Source organism: Callionymus lyra, chromosome 7 (genome assembly GCF_982586985.1).
Source record: "Callionymus lyra chromosome 7, fCalLyr1.hap1.1, whole genome shotgun sequence".
NCBI lineage: Eukaryota > Metazoa > Chordata > Actinopteri > Syngnathiformes > Callionymidae > Callionymus > Callionymus lyra.
This window is the reverse complement of record NC_141824.1, coordinates 19,038,975-19,058,838: the sequence shown is the minus strand read 5'-3', so window position 1 is coordinate 19,058,838 and position 19,864 is coordinate 19,038,975. Positions and strand designations below refer to the sequence as shown.

Genomic DNA, 19,864 nt, shown 5'->3' with positions numbered 1-19,864 from the left:
TTCTGCATCACATCAGGCTAAAAGAGTTGTTACATAATTTTTTACTTTTGTGTGAGATTAAAGTGCACAAGATAAACATGCAGATTAACACCAATAATCCTCCAGATCTAGAATTTAGATTCAAGATCGTTTCATCCCAGGGGTCAGCATTTGCGACTGCTCCAAAAACTAATTAATTATTATGGTGTTGTTTCTTTTGTGATATTTTTAAAATAACATATCATTTAAAAACATTTGTTAATCGTTTTTAAACAGTGTACGTGTTTATCAAAGGTACACAAAAATCACTTTTTTAAAAACAGATTTGTGGGTCACATCAACAAAATGTTTTTAATATTTTGTTTTAGAAAAGAGGGAAAACAATTCCAGAGAGACAAAGTGACATAACAAGAGTGTGTTTGAGATACAATCTTCTGAGGGCCGACACACAGAGTCCTCAGGGCACTGAGCTGACGGACAGGTCTACTCTGACAGCAAGAACAGAACAGGCCGCGAGGAAAAGTAAACCCCGAAAACAATGTTCATCCTAAAACGCAAACCCTCCACAATCGAACGCGTCAAAGTCGGAGTCGCCCTCGAAGTCGAAAGTGTTATAATTCTGAGAGTCCATGTCCTGGCTGCAGGCGTGAAAGGACCCCCCGGGGGTCAGGTCGGACAACCCGCCGTTGGTGTGGGGGATCTCGGGGGCTCTGGTCGCCAGCGGTGAGGAGGGCGAGCAGGAGTTGAGGTACCCAAGAGCCGAGGAGGCGGCTGCGCCTCCCATCAGCAGACACACGGCCCTCACCGCCCGAGCGTCGCTGCTGTTGCCATGCCGGAGACAGTCGGACACGCGGTGAGGGGGCGTCATTGAGACGCTGCGGAGGGGACCCCGGGGCGAGCCCGCTGGAGAGCATACATGTGAGAAATCATTATTTCCAACTTAATATTGAAGGATCTTAACCCTTGTGTTGTCTCTCAGTCAAAGTGAAATGGTGGCCCGGACACAAGGGATACCACGAACACATTTGTTTTCATGCTGCAGGTCACCTTGACCAGAGACAACAAAAGGGTTAAGATACTAATACACAATTTATTGATGTGATGTTCTGATGAAGCTTCTTGAAGTAGTGTCATTATTGTCAGAGTCCACTAGATGGCGGTCTCCTTTGTTATGAACAACTGTTTTAATGAAACATCACATCATTTTTAAACTGATGGCGCCACCTACTGACCTCTAAACAACATGACACTGCTTCATGAAGCTTCATCAGACCATCATTACAATTAAGGGTATCACTATACAAAGCTTTTGTGTAAGAATTGTTTTTTTTAAATCGTTACAGAAAATATTCACATGTTAAATAATGATAATTTAAGATAAGGAAATTCTCATGGTGTTCACGACACTAGCAATAAGTTTATGATTCTGATCCTGAAGCATATTTTGATATTTGACTTACCCAATTGGTATTTATGATATTTGTATTGTTGAATTACAGAAATTCAGTCAATTATCAGTTATATTTTAAGTTGTATTTTTCAATTATTTTTGGAATTATTCATGTTTTTAATTTTGTAATTAAAACTATTTAATGATTTTTATTACATTTTATTTTGGGGTTATATTTAATTAAGACACTTTTCATTCATATTCTTATTGTCATGTTCTGTCTTTTATGTTCCCTTTCGTCTCACTTCCTGGTCTTATTGTGAAGTCCTGATCCCTGTCTTGTTTTACTTCCTCTTGTGCTCCTAGGCTGATTTCCCTGATGTGTGTCACCTGTGTCTCCGTCTCACCTGATCCCTGTTCCCCTTGATTGTCAAGTTATTCATTTCTGGCCAATTTTTTAAGAATATAAAGATGTAAATCAAAGGTAGGAAGATTACATTAAAGAAATAAATATGCTTTTTGGTAGTGATGGTCTGATGAAGCTTCATGAAACAGTGTCATGTTGTTTAGAGGTCAGTAGGTGGCGCCATCAGTTTAAAAATGATGTGATGTTTCATTAGAACAGTTGTTCAAAACAAAGGAAAATAGTACAGAGACCGCCATCTAGTGGACTCTGACAATAATGACACTGCTTCATGAAGCTTCATCACACCATCACTACGTTTTGAATATTTAAGAAATGACCTCTAGGTTCACAGCAGTGTGTAGATGTGATGAAGTCTTTTCACCTTGACTCGGGCGCCGTTCTCTCAGCGACCCGCCTCGTTCTGTGACCTGCGACGGTGGCGGCGTTCCCTCGCCGACCCTGGGTGACCCCGGTTCTTTATCGTTGGAGGAGTCGGGCAGTGGCTCTCGGTCTGTGATGCAGGGCGTGATGCTGCGCTGCCTCTGCAGGGTCATAGGCGACATGACGCCCTGGACAAGAAAATAACATTTATACAAACAGTGTTTTCGAATGATCGTGGTTTTGATAGAACTGGTGACGAAGAGCTGAACTGAACGAGTCATTTCTGTTTCCGTTAAGTGACCAAAACGGTTTCAATTGATTGACACCTGGACCTTTATTCCAGCACGACTCACCTCTCGCACCTTCCTGATCAGCTTCAGCCACAGACTGTAAACAAAGAGCCGCCATTAGAATTGAACTTTGTGCGTGCTAATGTGTGTGTCAGTGGCACAAAAGTGTGTCGTAATCCCCCGCTGACACCAGGTGAAGGTTCGACCGCATTAGAATGTCAGCGATTGTTTAGATAAGTTGACTGTGTCAGAGTTCCTGGACACACTTTCACCTGCTGATGACACACGCTCAGCGTTATTCGTAACGGTCACGTGGTTTCCTCATTAACCCTTGTTTTGTTCACCTTGACCCAGAGACAACACAAGGGATACCACAAACACATTTGTTTCCCGGCCAGTGGGTCACTTTGACTCAGAGGACACACAAGTAGTTGGTCTGATGAAGCTTCATGAAGCAGTGTCATTATTGTCAGAGTCCACTAGATGGCGGTCTCTGACCTAATTTCATTTGTTTTGAACAACTGTTCTAATGAAACATCACATCATTTAGAAACTGATGGCGCCACCTACTGACCTCTAAACAACATGACACTACTTCATGAAGCTTCATCAGACAATAATTCCTCACAAGGGTTAACTCGGTTTGTATCAAAGAGAGGAATATTCATCACTTTCCACAGTTATTAACTACCAAAAACAAAACAATAATTAAATTCTAATAAATGTATTTGTATTAAGTTAAGTAAGTAAGTAATATTTATTTATATAGCGCTTTTCGAGACCAGGGTCACAAAGCGCTTAAACAATCAAAACAATACTCAAAAAAGTACATACTTTAAAGTTAAGTGTGTATTTTAATGATAAGTCATTATTTAGTATTTAGATACAATTGTCTTCTCTTATATGTATATTTAATACATTTGAATTGTATTTTTTTACTCTTAATTTTCTACTCTTAATATTATCTTTATTTAATTTACCTGTACATCTGTATAATAATCACCTTAATAATTATTTCTGGTGTACTTGTTTCTATTTCGGAAATTAAATATTTGCATTCTGCAGTCAAACATTTTAATGGTTGAATTATTGTTTTAATTTATGATTGGAAAAAGTTGTGTAAATTAATCTATAATTTAATCCAATTTTCCGTTTTCTTAATAGTTATCAATACTTTTTACCGTTTTTTTTCTATACATGTCTTTATTTTAAATAATCTAATACCAAAAGTTTTAATTTTTCATTTCAACTATATGGTGACGTTCTTTATGACCATCTTGTGATTCTGTTTTTTATTTATATTTTATTTTGAAGTATGACATACTGTGTTGAAAGTCTACATTCACAGAGAGCCAGGAGATGATGTCGAGGGGACTGACCTGCAGTCGTCGGGGTTGTCCGTCAGCAGCAGCAGGTACTTGTTCTGGGGCAGGATCAGGGCGAAGCAACAGTCCCTGCGGCCCCCTGCCGGGAGCTTGGGGAGGTCCACGATCTCCCGTCCTTCTGCGATCGCCTCACAGTTGCTGTGCAGAGCTATGATGAGGTCTGGAGAGGATTCAGGATCTTTGCAGACCAGCAGACTCCCCTCCATGGAGAGGACCAGATACCTCTCCTTCCACTGTTTGAACATGAATCCCCCTGCTGGAACAAGGTTGTCATTACAGTAGCTGGCCAAGAAATGAAACTTGATTTTGTTTCAGTAAATATATACGTATGTATTGTATTTTTTAGAGAACTTCTGTTTTGTCGTATTTTATGAGATAAATGGACTTATCTTAATATTATATTTTTTAGTAGCAAAATATTTAAAGGCAAGGATAGGAAAATATAAGCTTCATTCAGCCTATTTCTTTTTTCATTCATTTCATTGCACTGTAATATTTGTACAATACACACTTATTTATATATATTTATTTCACAAACTTTTTCATCCAACCATCCCTCCATATTCATGTTTTTTATTATTATTATTTTTTTTAATTATATTTGTCTTATAATTCATTTTTTACTTATTTTCACAATAGTTGTGTAAAAATTATAATTTTTGCCTCAAAATAACACAATCTACATCAGACTTTTGGATCATTTAAGTCTTCCATCTTGAATTCATTCTTAAATTGCTTCTAAATTGATTTATTGTATTAATTAAATAAGAGAACAATATCTAAAAAAAAGCATTATTATTATTATTTCGATTTGATGTGTTTTTGGGGTCAAACTAATAAGAAATTGTGGCATGTTTTGGACAAATATGAGCAATTATTGAAGAGAACGATCACTTCTGCATGTCTGGTGATTAGGATTATGTCCCGCTGAGTTCGACTGCCAAACAATCCTGGCCCAGAGTCAAAGTGTGACCATGTTCGACCATCAGGCCGTGAGCAGCGGAGCTGGAAAGTCTGATCCTGAAACATGACCCTGTTTTCTCTTTGCTGTGCAGAACTATATCCACGGTTGGATTAAATTCATGACACACACACACCCACAACACAATGGCCCAATTCTCCACTCACAGGATTAAAAGTCAAATTAGGATTTCATTTTGAGGTTTAGGAGTCAGGAATTGACCCACGTTTAGATGTGCTGGTACATTGCTTGGGTTAATGGATTATGGGTAGAGAGATATTGACTGGATGGATTAAAAGATCCTCAATGTATGGATGGGTGGATGGATTATTGATGGGTATGTAGAGGTTAAATTAATAGAAAGATGTGAGAGAGAGGATGAATACGATGAGAGGAATGGTAAAGTGGTAAAAAAGAGGGGACGTGTCATCAGTTCATTTAGGGCTCCCAGTCTAGAATGAATGGATTAATGTAGTAATAGAACAATTCATTACTTTATTGATTGTTTGATTGTTTAAGCGCTTTGTGACCTTGGTCTGGAAAAGCGCTATATAATTAAAAATGACTTACTTAAATGACTTACTTAATGCCAGATTATAAAACAGGAGGATGGATGGATGAAAAAACAAGATAAATGGACAGTGAATGGATTAATTGAGGAAAGTAAGAGATTAAAAATATGTTTTTTGTGCAAAAGAACAAACTCATTGATTGATTAAATGCATTTGTTTGAATACATTTGAAACACCAAGTGAACGAATGAATGTGTGGACGGATGATTGTTGGATCGATTCATGGAATATAAAACGATGACTGGTGGTTAAACCACTGGATGGATGCATACATATGTTGATGTGATGAATGGATTCATTTAAGATTGTATTAAAATCTTCTTTGAGAACGAATGAACGGTTATGGATGGATGGATGATGAATAATATATGAACAGATGCGTGGATGAAGGGGTGATTAGAAGATGACTGATGGATGGTACGTATGAATGGGTGAATGGATTACTGAGCAATGATTGTTTGATGAATATGGTTAAAGTGATGGATATTAATAAACAGTTCAACACATGATGAATGGATGGATGGATTTACTAACAATGGAAGAAAAGCTACAATGCGTGTTGCCTTTATGGATGGTAGTTATGGACGGATGAATGATAGATGCATTGAAGGCTGATTGATTGATGGATGAAAATACATTTTAGGTTTCGGAGAAAAGGCGGACATGTGGATGAATATAAGGATGGATGGATGGAGAAATGTCATCCAGTTTGAGTCAAACTAAAAAGCCAAAAAATGACGTTAATGAAAGGATGACTGAGAGGAAGACTTCCTACCATACTTCTTCATGTATCCGCGATGAATTCCAAGGGCACTCATGTTGGCGTTTTTTATGTGTTCACGAACGCAGCAGCCGATGATGTGAGACCACGATCATCTGAGCCGGGGAATTATGAAGCAGACAGACGGAGGGAGAGAGAGAGAGAGAGTCGGAGAGAGGGGTAATCCTTGCTATCTGGGCCGCCCCGGCTGCACTCTATTGCCAACTACAGACGTTCACAACCATCGCTGCTGACACTTGGGGAGGACGCTTAAAAAAACACTGACCTGCAGCCTGGACTTCCTTCCGCTGCAGCAGATCAACGCTCAGGGATTATCACGTGTGTTCTTGATACATCTGGACGCTGAAGCTCTGTAATCTGGTCAGACCCAAGTCGTCGTCACCTGTCGCACCGGCTCACAGCGTCACGTGGCACGACTGCAGCTGGAAGGTCGCGACCTCGCGGATCCAACAATCGTCGGAGCGGAATCAGAGATTATCACCTGGAATGTTCCCTCATTGATGAAGTCTTACAGGTTTCTTAAGCACTGGCGGATGAAAAAAAGCAAGTCATTTTGGATGCTCTGAGTGAACTGGTCATGAGCGAATCGAGAAATGCATTTACCTACTGTGCTATGAGTGGTCGAGAATCAAGGTTTGTCACCGTGCGTCATCACTCCCACATGTCTACACCTCCAAGGGACTCATTGTATAAACAAAGCGGGGCGTGATTACAGCGGGCTGGAGGATGAGTGAAGCCATTATTACATCATAATGGACTCCGCTCTCGTAACATCTCGTTCGCCGAGATTTCAGACGAGGGAGAACTTTATAAAGTGATAAGGTCAAAACATGGTCATGATGAGAGACTTACTGCGTCTTGGAGAAGAAGACTTTCAACATTTGAAACATGTGAGTGAGTTGGATTTTCACATAAGTCGCCCTTTAAAGGTTATCCAAGAGGTTCAAAAGTGACTCAACTGGACTGTGTAGTTTCTAGGAAGACGTTCCGCAGCTAAAGCTTATTTTTGCCTATCCTTGCCCTTAAATGTTTTTGCTACTAAAAAATATAATATTAAGATAATTTCTTTTTTCTCATAAAATTAGCTAAAACAATTGAGAAAAGTTGGTTAAAAAATACAATACATTTGTATATATTTGCTGAACTCTCCAAATGGGCTGGGGTTAGGGGCGTATCGGTCAACACAGGAGAGCCACCTCCGACGGCCAGGACAGGCTACATAAAACCTTATCTCAACAGAAGTGGGGGCTTTAAGGCATAACCTTTCAGCTACTCACTTTTGAACCTCTTGGTTAACCATGACCTGGATGAATGAGAACCTTCACGGACCTTTTAAAGATTCTCTCATGCCCCCCTTTTTCAATGAGAGATCTTAAGCAGCAGCCCATGATCAAACATCAATTAAAAATAATAATAATATGAGAAGATATAAAATATACTAAATTTAAAAAAAACATTGCTGACAAAAGGCATGTTGTGCCAAGTTGTGCAAGTCCTCATTAAAATAGATAACAGTTCTTACACAAAACCAAGTATGATATTTAGTCGGAAGTGAGAGTAAAGATTGAAAAATTGGTTGTAGTCAGTGTGAATAGTGAAACGGAAAAAAGTCGCTTTGCTGGCAGCAATATTTTGGAGGAAACTTTACCCTTTGCACAGACTGAGGTTGACACGCGATCAAAACACAAACAGTTACACAATCCGCGAACTTCTTTTGGGTCTACGCACTCTGCGCAGTCTTCTCTGGACTATGGAGTTCTCTGCCGGACTCGTTCTGGTGCTTCTGTTCCTGAGCCTCCTGTGGCTCTTCACGCTGAAAACCCGCAGAAATCTCAACTTGCCTCCTGGACCTCCTGGACTTCCACTGATCGGAAACCTGCTGCAGCTGGACAAGAACGCTCCTTTCAAAAGTTTGGTTGAGGTCAGATTCTCTTCTCTCTCTGTCCGTAAATTTAACTTGCATCTTAAATCGTGCTTGAAGAGGAAAATGTTTAATCCAGGACAAATCCCAGTGCACAAATAGTAACGCACTTAAATAAAGTTGGCTCGATATTGACAGATTCGATCTTTGCGCTCTAATACCTCTTTATACGAGTTATTAAATATAACAAAGCCCGATGTATTTTGATCACTGTTACACTAGCTATGTACTACACCCTCATGTTTGAAGAACAAATGTGTTGATCGCACGTAAACAGCAAAAATAGTAATAAAAGCGTGAAAGAGCCTCTGCAGGCGCGACATCCTATGAGGGACCGTCTACAAATTACTTACACTGACAAAAATTGAGTGTTGAAAAATATTGTCCGATTTTAACCAGCAGACTTTCTTTCAATTACAACTCTGATGGTCACCAAATTCATGTCACTTATGAAGTACCTTCATATCAAGTTACTAAACTCATTATTTTTTCAAATTTTCCTCTAAATTCTTTTAAATCACTATTTTCACGCAATATTTCACATATATTTTGTAATAGCTTTGTAATTACAATTGTGATGGTCACCAAATTCATGTCACTTATGAAGTACCTTCATATCAAGTTACTACACCCATTAGTTTTTTTAAATTTCTTCTTGAAATAATAAATATGACCATTTCTGTGCAATATTTCACATACATTTTTTAATAGCTTTGTAATTACAATTGTAATGGTCACCAAATTCATGTGACTTATGTAGTACCTTCATATGAAGTTACTACACTCACTATTTTTTTTAATTTCTTGAAATTTTCAAAAGTACTGTTTTTGTGCAATATTTCACATACATTTTGTAATAGCTTTGTTATTACAATTGTGATGGTCACCAAATTCATGTCACTTATGGAGTACCTTCATATCAAGTTACTACACTCATTCGTTTTTTTTAATTCTTCTTGAAATTTTCAAAATCACTATTTTTGTGCAATATTTCATATACATTTTGTTATTACAATTGTGGTGGTCACCAGATTCATGTCACTTATGAAGTACCTTCATATCAAGTTACTACACTCATTAGTTTTTTGAATTTCTTCTTGAAATTTTCAAAATCACTATTTTTGTGCAATATTTCACATATATTTTTGTAATAGCTTTGTAATTACAACACTGATGGTCACCAAATTCATGTCACCTATGAAGTACCTTCATATCAAGTTACTACACTCATTAGTTTTTTTAATTTCTTCTTGACATTTTCAAAATTACTGTTTTTGTGCAATATTTCACATACATTTTGTATTAGCTTTGTTATTACAATTGTGATGGTCACCAAATTCATGTCACTTATGTAGTACCTTCATATCAAGTTACTACACTCATTCGTTTTTTTTAATTCTTCTTGAAATTTTCAAAATCACTATTTTTGTGCAATATTTCATATACATTTTGTTATTACAATTGTGGTGGTCACCAGATTCATGTCACTTATGAAGTACCTTCATATCAAGACATGAATTTGGTGACCATCACAATTGTAATTACAAACCTATTACAAAATGTATTTGAAATATTGCGGGAAAAAAGTGATTTAAAAGAATTTAGAGAAAAATTGAAAAAACTAATACATGCAGTAACTTGATATGAAGGTACTCAATAACTGACATGAATTTGGCGACCATCAGAGTTGTAATTACAAAGCTATTACAAAATGTATGTGAAATATTGCACAAAAATTGTGATTTCAAAGAATTTAGAGGAAAATTTGAAAAACTAATGAGTGTAGTAACTTGATATGAAGGTACTTCATAAGTGACATGTATTTGGTGACCATCAGAGTTGTAATTACAAAGCTATTACAAAATATATTTGAAATATTGCGTGAAAATAGTGATTTAAAATAATTTAGAGGAAAATTAAAAAAACTAATAAATGTAGTAACTTGATATGAAAGGTACTCCATAAGTTACATGAATTTGGCGACCATCAGAGTTGTAATTACAAAGCTATTACAAAATGTATGTGAAATATTTCACAAAAAAAGTGATTTTGAAAATTTCAAGAAGAAATTAAAAAAACTAATGGGTGTAGTAACTTGATATGAAGGTACTTCATAAGTGACATGAATTTGGTGACCATCAGAGTTGTAATTACAAAGCAATTAGAAAAATGTATGTGTAATAATAGACAGAAATGGTCATATTTAAAATTTCAAGAAGAAATTAAAAAAACTAATGGGTGTAGTAACTTGATATGAAGGTACTTCATAAGTGACATGAATTTGGTGACCATCAGAGTTGTAATTACAAAGCAATTAGAAAAATGTATGTGTAATAATAGACAGAAATGGTCATATTTAAAATTTCAAGAAGAAATTAAAAAAACTAATGGGTGTAGTAACTTGATATGAAGGTACTTCATAAGTGACATGAATTTGGTGACCATCAGAGTTGTAATTACAAAGCAATTAGAAAAATGTATGTGTAATAATAGACAGAAATGGTCATATTTAAAATTTCAAGAAGAAATTAAAAAAACTAATGGGTGTAGTAACTTGATATGAAGGTACTTCATAAGTGACATGAATTTGGTGACCATCAGAGTTGTAATTACAAAGCAATTAGAAAAATGTATGTGTAATAATAGACAGAAATGGTCATATTTAAAATTTCAAGAAGAAATTAAAAAAACTAATGGGTGTAGTAACTTGATATGAAGGTACTTCATAAGTGACATGAATTTGGTGACCATCAGAGTTGTAATTACAAAGCTATTACACAATGTATGTGAAATATTTCACAAAAATAGCGATTTTGAAAATTTTAAGAAAAACTAAAAAAAAACGAATGAGTGTAGTAACTTGACATGAAGGTACTTCATAAGTGACATGTATTTGGTGACCATCAGAGTTGTAATTACAAAGCTATTACACAATGTATGTGAAATATTTCACAAAAAAAGTGATTTTGAAAATTTGAAGAAGAAATTAAAAAAACTAATGAGTGTAGTAACTTGATATGAAGTTACTTCATAAGTGACATGAATTTGGTGACCATCACAATTGTAATTACAAAGCTATTAAAAATGTATCTGAAATATTGCACAGAAATGGTCATATTTATAATTTCAAGAAGAAATTAAAAAAACTAATGGGTGTAGTAACTTGATATGAAGGTACTTCATAAGTGACATGTATTTGGTGACCATCAGAGTTGTAATTACAAAGCTATTACAAAATATATTTGAAATATTGCGTGAAAATAGTGATTTAAAAGAATTTAGAGGAAAATTAAAAAAACTAATAAATGTAGTAACTTGATATGAAGGTACTTCATAAGTTACATGAATTTGGCGACCATCAGAGTTGTAATTACAAAGCTATTACACAATGTATGTGAAATATTTCACAAAAAAAGTGATTTTGAAAATTTGAAGAAGAAATTAAAAAAACTAATGAGTGTAGTAACTTGATATGAAGTTACTTCATAAGTGACATGAATTTGGTGACCATCAGAGTTGTAATTACAAAGCTATTACAAAATGTATTTGAAATATTGCGTGAAAATAGTGATTTAAAATAATTTAGAGGAAAATTAAAAAAACTAATAAATGTAGTAACTTGATATGAAGGTACTTCATAAGTTACATGAATTTGGCGACCATCAGAGTTGTAATTACAAAGCTATTACACAATGTATGTGAAATATTTCACAAAAAAAGTGATATTTAAAATTTCAAGAAGAAATTAAAAAAACTAATGGGTGTAGTAACTTGATATGAAGGTACTTCATAAGTGACATGAATTTGGTGACCATCAGAGTTGTAATTACAAACCTATTACAAAATGTATGTGAAATATTGCACAAAAATAGCGATTTTGAAAATTTTAAGAAAAACTAAAAAAAAACGAATGACTGTAGTAACTTGATATGAAGGTACTTCATAAGTGACATGTATTTGGTGACCATCAGAGTTGTAATTACAAAGCTATTACACAATGTATGTGAAATATTTCACAAAAAAAAGTGATTTTGAAAATTTGAAGAAGAAATTAAAAAAACTAATGAGTGTAGTAACTTGATATGAAGTTACTTCATAAGTGACATGAATTTGGTGACCATCACAATTGTAATTACAAAGCTATTAAAAATGTATCTGAAATATTGCACAGAAATGGTCATATTTATAATTTCAAGAAGAAATTAAAAAACTAATGGGTGTAGTAACTTGATATGAAGGTACTACACAAGTGACATGAATTTGGTGACCATCAGAGTTGTAATTACAAAGCTATTACAAAATGTATGTGAAATATTGCACAAAAAAGGTGATTTTGAAAATTTCAAGAAGAAATTTAAAAAACTAATGAGTGTAGTAACTTGATATGAAGGTACTTCATAAGTGACATGAATTTGGTGACCATCACAATTGTAATTACAAAGCTATTAAAAAATGTATGTGAAATATTGCACAAAAAAGGTGATTTTGAAAATTTCAAGAAGAAATAAAAAAAACTAATGAGTGTAGTAACTTGATATGAAGGTACTTCATAAGTGACATGAATTTGGTGACCATCAGAGTTCTAATTACAAAGCAATTAGAAAAATGTATGTGTAATAATAGACAGAAATGGTCATATTTAAAATTTCAAGAAGAAATTTAAAAAAGTATTGGGTGTAGTAACTTGATATGAAGGTACTTCATAAGTGACATGAATTTGGTGACCATGACAATTGTAATTACAAACCTATTAAAAAATGTACGTGAAATATTGCACAAAAAAGGTGATTTTGAAAATTTCAAGAAGAAATTAAAAAAACAAATGAGTGTAGTAACTTTATATGAAGGTACTACACAAGTGACATGAATCTGGTGACCATCAGAGTTGTAATTACAAAGCTATTACAAAATGTATGTGAAATATTGCACAAAAAAGGTGATTTTGAAAATTTCAAGAAGAAGTTAAAAAAAACTAATGGGTGTAGTAACTTGATATGAAGGTACTACATAAGTGACATGAATTTGGTGACCATCAGAGTCATAATTACAAACATATTACAAAATGTATGTGAAATATTGCACAAAAATAGCGATTTTGAAAACTTTAAGAAAAACTTAAAAAAAAACGAATGAGTGTAGTAACTTGATATGAAGGTACTTCATAAGTGACATGTATTTGGTGACCATCAGAGTTGTAATTACAAAGCTATTACACAATGTATGTGAAATATTTCACAAAAAAAAGTGATTTTGAAAATTTGAAGAAGAAATTAAAAAAACTAATGGGTGTAGTAACTTGATATGAAGTTACTTCATAAGTGACATGAATTTGGTGACCATCACAATTGTAATTACAAAGCTATTAAAAATGTATCTGAAATATTGCACAGAAATGGTCATATTTATAATTTCAAGAAGAAATTAAAAAAACTAATGGGTGTAGTAACTTGATATGAAGGTACTACACAAGTGACATGAATTTGGTGACCATCAGAGTTGTAATTACAAAGCTATTACAAAATGTATGTGAAATATTGCACAAAAAAGGTGATTTTGAAAATTTCAAGAAGAAATTAAAAAAACTAATGAGTGTAGTAACTTGATATGAAGGTACTTCATAAGTGACATGAATTTGGTGACCATCAGAGTTGTAATTACAAAGCAATTAGAAAAATGTATGTGTAATAATAGACAGAAATGGTCATATTTAAAATTTCAAGAAGAAATTTAAAAAAGTATGGGGTGTAGTAACTTGATATGAAGGTACTTCATAAGTGACATGAATTTGGTGACCATGGCAATTGTAATTACAAACCTATTAAAAAATGTACGTGAAATATTGCACAAAAAAGGTGATTTTGAAAATTTCAAGAAGAAATTAAAAAAAAAAATGAGTGTAGTAACTTTATATGAAGGTACTACACAAGTGACATGAATCTGGTGACCATCAGAGTTGTAATTACAAAGCTATTACAAAATGTATGTGAAATATTGCACAAAAAAGGTGATTTTGAAAATTTCAAGAAGAAGTTAAAAAAAACGAATGGGTGTAGTAACTTTATATGAAGGTACTTCATAAGTGACATGAATTTGGTGACCATCAGAATTCTAATTACAAAGCTATTACAAAATGTATGTGAAATATTAGACAGAAATGGTCATATTTATAATTTCAAGAAGAAATTAAAAAAACTAATGGGTGTAGTAACTTGATATGAAGGTACTACACAAGTGACATGAATTTGGTGACCATCAGAGTTGTAATTACAAAGCTATTACAAAATGTATGTGAAATATTGCACAAAAAAGGTGATTTTGAAAATTTCAAGAAGAAATTAAAAAAACTAATGAGTGTAGTAACTTGATATGAAGGTACTTCATAAGTGACATGAATTTGGTGACCATCAGAGTTGTAATTACAAAGCAATTAGAAAAATGTATGTGTAATAATAGACAGAAATGGTCATATTTAAAATTTCAAGAAGAAATTTAAAAAAGTATGGGGTGTAGTAACTTGATATGAAGGTACTTCATAAGTGACATGAATTTGGTGACCATGGCAATTGTAATTACAAACCTATTAAAAAATGTACGTGAAATATTGCACAAAAAAGGTGATTTTGAAAATTTCAAGAAGAAATTAAAAAAACAAATGAGTGTAGTAACTTTATATGAAGGTACTACACAAGTGACATGAATCTGGTGACCATCAGAGTTGTAATTACAAAGCTATTACAAAATGTATGTGAAATATTGCACAAAAAAGGTGATTTTGAAAATTTCAAGAAGAAGTTAAAAAAAACGAATGGGTGTAGTAACTTTATATGAAGGTACTTCATAAGTGACATGAATTTGGTGACCATCAGAATTCTAATTACAAAGCTATTACAAAATGTATGTGAAATATTAGACAGAAATGGTCATATTTAAAATTTCAAGAAGAAATTAAAAAAACAATGGGTGTAGTAACTTGATATAAAAGTACTACACAAGTGACATGAATTTTGTGACCATCAGAGTCATAATTACAAACATATTACAAAATGTATGTGAAATATTGCACAAAAATAGCGATTTTGAAAATTTTAAGAAAAACTTTAAAAAAAACTAATGAGTGTAGTAACTTGACATGAAGGTACTTCATAATTGACATGAATTTGGTGACCATCACAATTGTAATTACAAACCTATTACAAAATGTATGTGAAATATTGCACAAAAAAGGTGATTTTGAAAATTTCAAGAAGAAAATAAAAAACTAATGGGTGTAGTAACTTGATATGAAGGTACTTCATAAGTGACATGTATTTGGTGACCATCACAATTGTAATTACAAAGCTATTACAAAATGTATGTGAAATATTGCACAAAAATAGTGATTTTGAAAAGAAATGTAAAAAACGAATGATCGTGGTAACATATATATGGAGGCCCTTCTTTAGTCACATGAACATGGTGACCATAAAAACTTAAAGTAAAGAGTTATAAAGACGGGAATTCAATGAAGTCAACCCTTTTTCGGTGTTCGTCTATTGGAGGACGGTCCCTTATACGCCGTCTCACTTGCCGCCTGCATAGAGATCCGTGTATTTTCTCAGGACAATATGACGAGATATTAAGGTTCAAACGCGCTTGTAGTCAATACAGCAGGTGACTGGGATTTGAAAAAGGTAACATTTGTGATTCAACACCTTAGCGTTCCCGAGTTATTAACGCGCAAAGATCGAATCTGCCAATATCAAGCCAACTTTACTTAAGTCAAAGACCCCATTAAATACGTTTTTATTATTTAATTTGATGCACATTGTAAATGAGAAAATAAAATGTAAAACAGTGTCACACTTACAACTGATACTATCAAAAATGTTTAAGACTAAAAACCTGATTGAAAAAACAACTTATCTTATCTAAAATACAAAGTAAAGCTTTTCAGATGCATTACTGAAATTGAATATTCATTTTATTCGATTTTAAACCTCCTGGGTCTGCCCAATGGCTTCCTCCCAGCAGCGTTATGAGATGTCTGGTTGATAGTGATGTGTTGATGAAGCTTCATGAAGCAGTGTCATGTTGTTTAGAGGTCAGTAGGTGGAGCCATCAGTTTATAAATGATGTGATGTTTTATTAGAACAGTTGTTCAAAACAAAGGAAAATAGTGCAGAGACTGCCATCTAGTGGACTCTGAAAATAATGAAACTGCTTCATAAAGCTTCATAAGACATCACTTGGAGGTGCTGATCCTCATCACTTTAAGAACAGAGGACGCCATCAACCTTCCACGTTTGACCTCAGGTTTTTAAAAAGTCTGTTTTCCATCAGCTGAGTCAGCGATATGGACCGGTGATGACCCTGTACCTGGGTCCTCAGAGGGTCGTGGTCCTGGTTGGCTACAAGGCTGTGAAGGAGGCTCTGGTGGATCAGGCGGAAGACTATTTAGGCCGAGCACCGATTCCTTTCCTGATCAAGGTGACACAAGGATATGGTAAAGTACCTCATCTGACGGTCTTACTTTCCCTTTTCATGGAGCTTCTTGGAGTCACATAAAGTTGAGGAGTTTGCCTTCTGGCTCAGCTCAGTCGCACGTTCGCTTTCTTTAATGGGTTTTGTTGGTCGAAGGTTTGGTGGTCAGCAACGGAGAACGCTGGCGGCAGCTCAGGCGCTTCACCCTGACGACGCTCCGAGACTTTGGAATGGGACGGAAGGGGATGGAGGAGTGGATCCAGGAGGAGAGCCGACACCTGGTGGCCCGGATAAAAACTACACAATGTGAGTGACTTTATGATCAATATCTTCAAACTTTTTCCTCTTCACTGTGAAATCCAGATGGTCTGATGAAGCTTCATGAAGCAGTGTCATGTTGTTTAGAGGTCAGTAGGTGGCGCCATCAGTTTAAAAATGATGTTTCATTAGAACAGTTGTTCAAAACAAAGGAAAATAGTTAAATTGAATTACAAGTTAAACTATCCAAATTATAAAATCATGCTCAACCCACCAGATATTTAATATCTACAGACTTTGCTTAGGTGGTCATAATGTTATAGCCTGCATGCATGCATGTAGTTAAGATCCTGTTGCTGCAGCAACGCCCTTTGACCCCACCTACTTCCTGAGCTGCTCCGTGTCCAACGTCATCTGCTGCCTGGTGTTTGGTCAACGGTTCGAGTACCAGGACCAGCACTTCCTGCACCTGCTGCAGATCGTCTCAGAGGCCCTGAAGTTCATGAGCACCCCCAGAGGACAGGTGAGGAATCACCGTTCCATCTCCCCACGTATCGTCTCGTGACCCGTCTCCGCCGCAGATGTACAACATCTTCCCTCGGCTGATGGAGCTCGTCCCGGGTTATCATCACACCGTCTTCAACCGGGTCCTGGACCTGAAGGCGTTCATCATGACCAAGATCCAGGAGCACCAGGACACCCTGGACCCGGCCTCACCTCGGGACTACATCGACTGCTTCCTCATCAGACTCAACCAGGTGCGTTAGAGTAGACCTGTGACTTCATCAACAATCAAACAATTGTATTACTAGTTCAACTGTACATATAACTGGTTAATAGATCTTTGTTTAAATATTTTTTTTCTCTTTTCTTTCTTTTCTTTTTCCTTTTCATGGGTACGCAGAAGCAACGATGAGTTCACTGAGAGGGAGTCAGTCAAAGATAGAGCTTTGTCAGTCAGTGTTTCACTTGAGTTTTTCATTGTTGTTTCAAATCAAATATAAATATTAGTTTAGTCTCAGTTCAGGATTGTTTCAAGTCCAACACAGCAGCTAAAAAAAAGATCTTAATAACTAGTCATGAAAAAAAGACAAAAGCAATTCAAGAAAACAAATGGATGACCATAAAAACAAACAAACAAAAAACGGTATAGAGTTAAAGCCATAAAAGGGTTCAACCAGAACAACAACAAATGACAGTAAATCCAAAATAATTTTGGACCCAAATCTAAGTAAAACTACTATTTAATAATACTCATTTATATATTTGATTAATAACTAGTCATTTCAAATTCTGGGATTTAATTTACTTTTTATTTGTCATTTCTTCTCCATTAAAATAAATAAAAGGAAATATAAGTTTCAGAAAATGAATAACCAAGTCAATTATCTTTATATAATCATTACAGGATGATTCATAATCAAATAAAATGTATATAAATAAGATATTAATGTAATTTGTATACCTTTTATATTTCTATTATGGAATTAATCCATAATTGCTGTTATTTGATTTTAAATTGTTTTATGGTGCGACAACAGAAGTTTTAAAACAGCAGTGTCCCATCATACACTCTACATTTTTAATTTAATTGTATATATATTTCATGAAAAAAAAAAAAACAACTTTCTTTTTTTAATATATGTATCATGCGATGTTTTAATAATATAAAAGCTAATACTTAAAAGACTTATGTACTGTGAACCTCCAGGAGAAGAAGGACCCCTCCTCAGAGTTCTACCTCAAAAATCTGGTGGGGACGGTCTTGAATCTTTTCATGGCGGGAACAGAAACCACCAGCTCCACCATCAGATACGCCCTCAACCTCCTCGTCAAACACCCCCGGGTTCAAGGTGAGTCGGCAGCTGCGAGGGCGTGGCTCGTATGGTGACCCCCATGTCCGTGCAGAGCAAATGCAGCAGGAGATCGACTCTGTGATCGGACAGCAGCGCCCTCCTTTCATGGAGGACAGGAAGTCCCTCCCCTTCACCGACGCCGTCATCCACGAGATCCAGCGAATGATGGACATCACCCCGATCGGGGCTCCTCGCTACACCCTCAAAGACGTTTCCTTCAGAGGGTTCAACATCCCGAAGGTACGTCACCTATGAAAGCGACTCGTAGCTAGCTCACATCCTGGGTCTCTTCAGGGCACCGTGGTTATAGGGCTGCTGCACTCGCTGCTGAAGGGCGAAGAGAATTGGGAGACGCCGCTGGACTTCAACCCTCAACACTTCCTGGACCACAATGGAAACTTCAAGAACAATCTAGCCTTCCTGCCCTTTTCTGCCGGTAAACCGACTCGTCTTTTCCAGATGACTTGAGTGGATTTAGTGATGGTCTGATGAAGCTTCATGAAACAGTGTCATGTTGTTTAGAGGTCAGCAGGTGGTGCCATCAGTTTAAAAATTATGTGATGTTTCATTAGAACAGTTGTTCAAAACAAAGGAAAATAGTGGAGAGACCGCCATCTAGTGGACTCTGACAATAATGACACTGCTTCATGAAGCTTCATCAGAACTTCACAAAGGATTTCACGTAACTGTATGTTCTTCGAGTGACACACATTTTTTGTTTCTCTGTTCGAGCAACCTATGAGTGTTCTTGTTTCGAGGTGTGACTGTGATTTTAAGCAATATAGTAAAAAGTTGTTCCAGGAAAAGTCAAATAAATCTCAGAGTTGTTTGCCGTCACAGGTAAAAGGTCGTGCGTGGGCGAGTCTCTGGCTCGAATGGAGCTTTTCCTCTTCATGGTGACGCTGCTGCAGAGTTTCACCTTCTCCTGCTCGGATGGACCCGACGGCGTCGACCTGTCGCCCAAAAACAGCAGCTTCATCAGCCTGCCGCGCACCTACCAGGTCGTAGCAACGCCCCGCTGATGGCGTCAAGACTTCAGCGTCAAAATGTTTAAAAGTGTTGAAAATAAACAATAAAATAACATAATAATCCAACCAGTTATTATGGAAAAATGACGTTTGGTGACGCTCAGGATTATCTCAATATCTTAGCACAAATTATGAGAAAAGTTTGCATGTAAAACAGTTTTCATTCAAATACGCTAATAAACAAATGTATAAGAAA

General features: G+C 35.7%; 2 protein-coding genes across 2 annotated transcripts; one reads left to right on the top strand and one right to left on the bottom strand.

Moving 5' to 3' along the window:
* Nucleotides 1-416: 416 nt before the first annotated feature.
* On the bottom strand, nucleotides 417-6,188 carry LOC148075304 (uncharacterized). Its single transcript, XM_087795093.1, has 5 exons — nucleotides 6,140-6,188; nucleotides 3,826-4,087; nucleotides 2,510-2,543; nucleotides 2,158-2,344; nucleotides 417-882 (listed from the first exon to the last, which is right to left on the bottom strand). Exons 1-5 carry the CDS (start codon nucleotides 6,180-6,182, stop codon nucleotides 527-529), a joined length of 882 nt encoding a protein of 293 aa, XP_087651219.1. The 5' UTR covers nucleotides 6,183-6,188; the 3' UTR covers nucleotides 417-526.
* A 1,646-nt stretch (nucleotides 6,189-7,834) lies between these two features.
* Nucleotides 7,835-19,755, top strand: LOC148075303 (cytochrome P450 2A5-like). The gene is made up of 9 exons (XM_087796449.1): nucleotides 7,835-8,066; nucleotides 16,386-16,548; nucleotides 16,683-16,832; nucleotides 17,147-17,307; nucleotides 17,366-17,542; nucleotides 18,496-18,637; nucleotides 18,693-18,880; nucleotides 18,935-19,076; nucleotides 19,481-19,755. The coding sequence occupies exons 1-9, from the start codon at nucleotides 7,896-7,898 to the stop codon at nucleotides 19,660-19,662; spliced, it is 1,476 nt and encodes a 491-aa protein (XP_087652575.1). The 5' UTR covers nucleotides 7,835-7,895; the 3' UTR covers nucleotides 19,663-19,755.
* Nucleotides 19,756-19,864: the final 109 nt, after the last annotated feature.

What these genes read in the sequence shown, in the direction of transcription:
- LOC148075304 (XM_087795093.1), bottom strand. Translation starts at nt 6,182, where the DNA reads ATGAGTGCCCTTGGAATTCATCGCGGATACATGAAGAAGTATG. An exon ending in GACAACCCCGACGACTGCAG is followed by an intron (nt 2,544 to 3,825) that starts GTCAGTCCCCTC and finishes CTTTGTTTACAG; the next exon opens with TCTGTGGCTGAAGCTGATCA. An exon ending in TGATCAGGAAGGTGCGAGAG is followed by an intron (nt 2,345 to 2,509) that starts GTGAGTCGTGCT and finishes TTTCTTGTCCAG; the next exon opens with GGCGTCATGTCGCCTATGAC.
- LOC148075303 (XM_087796449.1), top strand. Translation starts at nt 7,896, where the DNA reads ATGGAGTTCTCTGCCGGACTCGTTCTGGTGCTTCTGTTCCTGAGCCTC. An exon ending in TCCTCATCAGACTCAACCAG is followed by an intron (nt 17,543 to 18,495) that starts GTGCGTTAGAGT and finishes GTGAACCTCCAG; the next exon opens with GAGAAGAAGGACCCCTCCTC. An exon ending in CAAACACCCCCGGGTTCAAG is followed by an intron (nt 18,638 to 18,692) that starts GTGAGTCGGCAG and finishes ATGTCCGTGCAG; the next exon opens with AGCAAATGCAGCAGGAGATC.